This window comes from Apis laboriosa, unplaced genomic scaffold (assembly GCF_014066325.1).
Source record: "Apis laboriosa isolate Shangri-la unplaced genomic scaffold, ASM1406632v1 scaffold79_cov154, whole genome shotgun sequence".
Classification (NCBI taxonomy): Eukaryota; Metazoa; Arthropoda; class Insecta; order Hymenoptera; family Apidae; genus Apis; species Apis laboriosa.
The window spans coordinates 779,880-787,869 of NW_025224475.1; the positions used below are offsets into that span (position 1 = coordinate 779,880).

Sequence of the window (7,990 nt, forward strand, 5' to 3'; positions counted from 1 at the left end):
CGGCAGAATGGGATCGGAGATACATTGAACGAGACGACGACTGGTGCATTCAGAGCGTCGCGTGACGCGCGCAAATCAGCGGAAACGCGGCGAACATGTGCGTACATAATGAGCTTAATTGTAAGCCTCCGTGAAAAAGAAAAGTCTCCGGACGAGAATTACGAGGTGGTCGAAGGCGCCACGCTCGGAGCGCGGACTTACGGCCCTTAGAGCTCTCCCATCCGACTTATGAATAGTACTCGTTGTACGTGAGTGGATCGCGTTTATTGCTGCCTTCCACGGCAATTCTATCTTCGGTACCGAGATGGGATCGCTTCGTTGCGAACCTCTCGATATATACTCGAAATAAATCGATCGGGACACGCGCGCACACAGGCGCGAGCGGCCGTCACGCTCGGCCTGAAACAGCTGATCCGTAATTAAACGATATATAACCTCGCTCTCAAAGATGCGTTTCATTGGCCCTGAATGACCAAATGAAATTCCATCTACGTTCCTATTTCGCCTTCGATTCGTGCCGCTTTCTTTTCTTTCGCTTTCGACGCCGTTCGACAACCTTTACAGCGTCAGAGACCAATAAAACTCGAATCGTGGACGCTCGCTGACGTTAATTAACAAGCGACGACTACCGCGTAATCGTCGATCCGTTCAACCGTACATTGATGACGGCCCGATACGTCCTTAGATTTCTTCGAGGCATTCGATAACGGAGATCCACTGAAACATACCAGGCAACAGCGCGTATCGTCGCCACGAATTTCCAACGGAAACGCATTGGCTGGCGAACGATCGATCATCCTACGCCATCGAGAACGAACGAACGAACGAACGAACGAACGAACAACCGGTCGATCGGTCGGTTGGACACCGATTAACAGTACTCTGTAAGCGAGTACTCGAAGCAACGGCGTGGCAGGGACGTAGGGGGCGCGTACGTTCGTGTATACGTTGCTCGAAGGGACAGAGGGATAAGGGAACAGGAAGGAAGAGGGCAGGGCCACGTAGAACGCGTAGAAATGCATTTTTCCCGACAGCCTACGGCATCGTAACGTAACTTTGCGTTGTCGCGGTGAAGATCAAAGTGGGAGGTAGATGGATCGCGGGCTGAACGCCAACTGTCCTTCATATTCTTAACACACTCGCCGACTAATGCATTTTTATTTGTTTGTCCATTCATTCCACAGTTTCTTCGCGCGCGATCCCCTATTTTTCCGACCAAGATCCCTGCTCCCCAACCTTCGTCACGTAAATAATCGATATTCCAGTCGACTTCGCGGTTCGCACCTCGGAGATCGGTTGATGGCCTTTCTGGTTCGCTTAATGGGCTCGTGTCCAGATATAAAAAGCTCCATGGGTGCAAGTTTTATGTGCCCATAGGGGTCGTATAATGACACACATTCGCGAGCTCTCGCCAATATTATGCGCTACGTAAATTCAAAGGATTCACGATCGTTAAGTTAGACTCCGAAGAAAGAAGTTTCATAACTGGAGAAGGAAATTATCCGAAGAATTGAAGGTGAAGTTTTACGAATCTTTATACCACGGCCATGTTATAAACATTCCTCCGTTATTCGATCGTAAATTATCGAGATATTTAACGAAGAACAATTTGTCGAGTTCGAAACGGTAATTCAAAAGAAAGTGGTCGCAATTGTTAAGTGAAAGGGTTGAACAGGGAAAAAAGCAGGTGGCTGTCGTCGATGTCTGCGAAAATCGTCAGGATCGAAGTGAATGATTCGGAGAGGGGAGTGAAAAAAAAGAAAGACGAGCATAATTATCGACGAGTAGGACGTCGCGACGAAAAGTTTTCAAGGCGAGCAAAAACTTTCTCGACCGACAAGTCGGACGAGTCGTATTTTTCAGTCACCGCGTATTATCACAGACAGATGCATACACACGCGAGACCCTGGCAAACTCGACTACATACCATACGTAATGTATACCGCATGTGACGCGCGGAAGGGACGCGTATAATCGCACGCGTACGTCTAGACTCAATATAATTACCCTACACGTTACAGATTGCTTATTGTCCGCATCGCTGCTTCTTCCTTCTCGCTTTTTTCCCATCCTCCTTGGCCCTTTTTCGGGACCAATCCACCCCACGACCCAGGGGATTAGTGTCACAGAGAGTGATACATGAGTTACTTTCACGCTTTTCAGTGATGACTACGCGCGCTGCCAGACGTCGGTCGGTGCTTTGAGAATCTACATCTGGGAATTCCGTGCCACGGTCGCTCAGAAATCGCGTTATTCGAGTTTATACGTCCGCTTAATCATCAACACGTGAAATATTTTAATACAATTGAACGAATACGAGCGAATATTGTACCATACTAACCGTAACGTTATAAGAGTGATTAAAAAAATAAAAAATAAAAGTATATCGAGAATAATCGATGGAAAAGATCGAAAAGTAAAAGAGACGGATATAAAAATAAAGATCCCCGTAGAAATTAAGCGTATAAAGTTACGATGAAGTAAAAGTTTCCCAACGCAGGCGGAAAATTCAACCACTTGCCATGGCCGATCAGTAATCGAAACCGGTAATTATGCGCGGACATTGGCATGCATGCCGTACAAAGAAGACTGCGCGGATAACAAGGGACCCTCTGCCCGAAGCATCGAAAGTAACGAGGGCAACGATTGATGTCCGTTCATTCGGTACGATGTATATTGAGAATTATTACGAGGTGTCTGTATTAAAATAAACTGCCGATATATACCTACGGTACGGCACGAGGAAGAGAGACGACTTATCGAGGAGGCGATCGTGTTTCGACTGTTCTCCGTTCTTTTTTTTTTTTAATTCCACATATTTCTTTTTTCTTCTTTTTTTTTTTTTTTTCATTTTCCTTCAGTAAACCGCACACGCTCGCGGTCACGAGATTCTCGATACAAATCGCGTACAAATTTCGCGTCGCGTTCGATGCTATTTGCTCGCGCGCTCGTTCGAGTATCGCGTTCCAGGTTAAACGATTTAACCGATCTCTGGATTATTAAAGAAGCCCTCGAGAAAACTTGCGCCAATACTCTTTATATATTTTCCTCCTTTAAAATATCGTCGATCGTGAACGACGTTCGTATTTTCTCTCTTCTATTAGTCGAGACACCAGAGATTGAGAAATAAATATTAATCAAGATCGGTTGTGAAACGGAAATACGAAGCTTGGATATGGGGCATAAATATTATACCCGGACGACAGTTTTTAAAATATATGTATAGAAAAGGCTGATAACCGGAATCGTTTAGCTGTCGCAACGATCCATTTCTAATCGCGACATCGAGCACTTCGATTACGTATTTCATCGGGTCACAATAATGCTCCGTGTCCCCCCGGTATGGGAGTGAAATTCTTCGGCTCGAGTTCGATCCGGAATATTTTACGGTTTCACGTTTCCGAAGCGATATCGCGTAAAATTTTTAAACAAAACCTCGAAGGCCCTCGATACCGCCCCAAGCACTTGCGCGTTTCGACGAGCGGTCATTTGCAGTTGCCCGTTAAATAACATTAGACGCGAGCCAGAAACTGTTCTTTAAACAATGAATATATATATTTTTCACGGGTGACGATCGACGATCGTTGATCGGTGAGAAAATCTAAGCTAATATTTCAGAAATCTAATACGTCAACTTGTCAAACAACACATTCTCGCGTATCTTTCGACACACGATCGAGAGAGTTCGACGCTTCGCTTCGAAGATCCAACCCGCGTGTTTTTCTATTGGAATGTAAACAACGATTGAAATTTTTGTACAAAAATACCGCCACGTTTTTTCACACTTACCCGAAATTCTTGACAGCGATGTTGGCGCGTCGTGGCGCGCATCTTTGGCGCCGCGGAACTTCTGCGGGACACCGCGGCGACCGATCATTTCTCGATTTTCGTGAACGATCCATGAAGATTTGCTCCGAGGCTCAGGCCATCCTGCGCATGAGAAACGTCGCGAATACGTTAAAGGCAAACCTCATTACCGGCTGAATGATATAGAGCGTAAGAAAAACGCCACGCAACAAATCACCGTGTGTACCCCGCGTGGAAACTCGAGGGACGCCTTTAGACCGACCGGTTGATCGCCTTAAGTCCTAGAGACTCCGCGGTCTTTTACCTTCTCTCTCATTGTGTAATGAACTCTTGCCGCGCGCTCGATAAAGCGTTCAATAATTCTATCTCACACCCGTGTTTTCTTTACTTCCAGGTCTCGATACCCACGTCGAAAACGATCGATGAAAACGGTCGTGGAATCGCGAATGATCGCGCGAACGAGAAAACACGAGATCCGCATAGTCGATGACTTTCCTTGTTTTGTGGAAAAAAAAAAATATTATTTCGAATCGGTGAAAACGTTTACAAAAAGAACGATGAATTATGTATGTGGAGTAACGCGTCACAAAGTTAGAAAAGAAATAGGCTGATATATTTTCTAACTGTGTATGTGTATTCGTTTTTATGCAGAAAACGACCGAGAGATCGTTCGAAGTTATTCGAAAACTAAAAAAAAAAAAAAAGAAAAATCGAGTTACGAGAATACGAAGATAAAAGTCGCGGAAAGGTAATTTACAAGACGATATATCGAGTCACTAGTTGGCGAACGCGGTTGTATAAGGAAGCATCTTTATTCACGATTTCTTATGTACGATAGCGTACGCGTTTCGCTGTATGAACAGCTGTGAAAAATGCGCCTCGTCTCGCGTTCTTGTCCCGGCAATTGAAACGCGGCAATTCTACGATGAACAACTAAAAAAAATTAATATCGTAAATACATGGTAAATTCATCGACGCGTTCGTTTCGACGAAGTAATTTTTTCTTCTCGTCATTTTCTTATCAAAAACTTTCGTACGATTTAATCTCACGATTTCTGGCAAGAGAATAAAATATTTTTTTTCGAGACTTCGTCGTAAATAAAGTTTCGAGGTATCGAAAAACAACTTCATTCACGATAATCGTCGATTCCGCGATTTTATGTCATAATAATTGACGCGAAATACGTTCAAGTTTCCACACGATAAAGTCCCCATAAACAATCACGAGAGAATTAAAAAAAAAAAAAAAAATTTGAACAAACACTTCGACATACCGTCGTGCACTTCATCTAATCCCATTCGGTAGGAGTAGCAGGTGAACTCGCGGGCTCACTACACGTGGCACACATTTCCCAAGAAACACGAGCCGCCCGCGGGTAAAAGAAAACAAAAAGAAAAGAAAAAAAATCTCGATCGCGATCGATACTCTCTCTCTCTCTTTCTCTCTTTCTTTTTCTCTCCTTGTACACCCGATAAAAACAAAATATCGAGAGAATTAATTGGAACGACACGGGTGGACCGATTCCCGCGTTCACGATCGATCGATTCGTCCGTGAAACCAATTTCCTTGGAAACCGCACACTAACTAACCTCGACACGAATGCACCGCACGACGCGTTTCCTCCGTTCGTGGAAAATCGTGGAGAGAAAACGTGAGGAGAGAGAATCGGTGTTGGCGCGCGCGATCATCAAGCGCGGAAACTCCGAGGAGGAAAGCCGAGAGCGGACTCACGTTTGCGCGCTCACGGGTTGGCGCAGCCGCGACAGGAATGATAGTGGCGAAAGTGGGAGACCCTCCGGGAAATATATAGGTCCGTAGGGTGGTGGTGGATCCGAGGAGGAAGGAGGCGGAGGTCCGTCGACGCATCCCTCGGCGCCTGTGTGCACGCACACGCGCCACCACGCACGTGTTCACGCACGATGCAAGGCCCGTCACATGCACCAGCCGGTACACGGAGAGCCGCATCCCCGAGAAACGGATCGAAAAAGAAGAAGAGTCCCCTGTGTCACGGCTGCTCTCCTTTTTCGGGACACTTTTAGTCGCGTAAGAATATCGACCAGGATCTCGAAGCAGATATTTTTGATAATTTGTGAAACATTATCCGTTATGTATCCAAAAGAAATTTCAATCTCGGCCGTGAATTGAGAATTGGGTACCTCGAAGCGGATAGAAGGCAATAGAATTCCTTTTTCCACAATTTCTGAAATATTGATAAATGAGAATCGGATGCAAAAGAAATAAAAATTTCCGATTGTTTTTTGGAATAAAAATGAAAAAGAGTGAAAAATGCTGCAAGTTTTTCTCATACCGTTTTCCTCTCGATTCAAGGAATTTCTGCTCGAGATTTCGCATTCTGTTGTAATTGTTTCTATTACGTTAATAATAAGTTGATGCTATTTTAACGAGATAAAAATATATGCTTCCTAATCGTGATGTCACGTGTTATCACGTGCAACGTGATACTATGTAATTTTACGTTACGTGATATTAATGTATTTTTACCTTTGTCTATTTTATGTAATAAGAATGCAGATCCGGTTTTGAATATAAAAAAAATTTTTTTTCATTCAACGAAACAACAATAAATCGATAGATTATATATTTTTTAATTTCTTTGGAACAACGAATCTGCTCTCTTCTTGCTACAACATCTTACATTTTGTCTACTTTGATAGATTCTATGATACCGGGATGATTTAAAATCCTACTGCATTTATCGCGTCGTTTTACGAGTACGTGCGACGTCGAAATCCTGCAGATATAATGGAAGATCGAACGTAGTACGATAGTAGATTTCGAAAAGAAAGATTTCTAAGGGATGCTCTTAGCACTTGATTCTTGCACTTCGATAGTGCATCCTTTTAGGCTTAATTATTCGCACTTACGTGCAAAACGCTTCTAACAAACGATGCATACCGACGTAAAAGAAAAGAAATGTAAAATTCTTCCTCTCAAGAATTATAAGCATAATTCATCGACAATGATTTCTCGCTTTTGTCGAATATGAAAGTCCTCGATGCGATGAGGTAACGATAAGAAGAGGGTAGATACATACGCGAAACAAACGTCTCGAAATAACTGACACTATTCTGACAGTTTCTCTATCGCCGGTTCAACGAACCGCGAGCATAGTTTGAACGAACACTCGTAAAATTTAGCCTGAGATTGCGTTAGCGGTTTTTCTTCGGATATCGATGTAACGGTGCAACGGGCGTGCTGCCGCGGATATTGCATTCGTGGACAGCGTGACGCCCTGAAGCCACGCACGATTCTGCTCTCCTCCTTGTTTCCGCTTTCCATTTTTAGGTCTCGCATTCACGCGTCGCGAATTTCGCCGATCGACCAAGCGCATCGCGAGACTAAGTGCCGCGACAAATCGAGTCTGCATAGTAGAACGGTGTCGCGGGGAAAAAAAAGAAAAAAAAGAAAATCTTTTCTCTAGTGTGCTATTGAAATCAACAAGTCGGCAAAAAAACGTTCTTCTGAGAAAATCTTCTGGGTTACCAGTCTCCTCACTTTGGCCGACGATCTATGGATCTTCGCGTTTCTTTTGACTCGCGTGATTCTTAAACAGGCGTTTCTTATCAGTACGGACGAAAGCGTTAGATGAGTGAAAAAGTTTTGTCTCTTCTCAGTGTAATTCATAAATAGCATCATTTTTTTTTTTATAATGCTTACGTTAAAACTTAACATTATATATTTCGATAATATGTAAAGTACCGTGGCCTTTTTCAACGATTCAAGCGCGAAGATGTATGTACGTACATGTTTATCTAGCTTGAATTTTTTAAACGACCGAACACTTGCGAACTTCATCGAATCTAATGGTCAACAATTCTTAGCAGAAGTCATTAGTCAGTTAAGAAGTAGATGGGTAAATTCATAGAAATAGAATGTACAACGCGTAGACGTATAAAAAAATAAATGAAAACGTTTATACACTTGTTATAACCCTATTATGTAAAACCGATAGAATAATTTGCACCTGTTCAAAGCTGATGCAATCAGTATGCGATATCGAGATATTAAATATCTCCTACATCTTATTAAAAAAAAAAAAATATCCAAGGCTTGTCGTTTATTGCCAACAATGAATTCGCGAAACCGCGTATCTCAATAGCTGTAACTTTGACACGCGATAAAAACGCGCGAAGGAATTCGCGTAATCGGTGAATAAAATCG

General features: G+C 43.3%; 1 protein-coding gene across 2 annotated transcripts in view; it reads right to left on the reverse strand.

Moving 5' to 3' along the window:
- LOC122719481 (ADAMTS-like protein 4) overlaps nucleotides 1-5,540 on the reverse strand; it is a 39,231-nt gene extending 33,691 nt beyond the window's left edge. The window contains exons 1-2 of one of the 2 annotated variants that reach the window (XM_043945317.1): nucleotides 5,082-5,540; nucleotides 3,790-3,930 (exon numbers count right to left, since the gene is read on the reverse strand). In XM_043945317.1, coding sequence (XP_043801252.1) covers nucleotides 3,790-3,902 — 113 coding nt within the window. In that variant the 5' untranslated portion in view covers nucleotides 3,903-3,930; nucleotides 5,082-5,540. The remainder of the gene's footprint in view (nucleotides 1-3,789; nucleotides 3,931-5,081) is intronic. The other variant, XM_043945318.1, reaches the window with a different exon arrangement.
- Nucleotides 5,541-7,990: the final 2,450 nt, after the last annotated feature.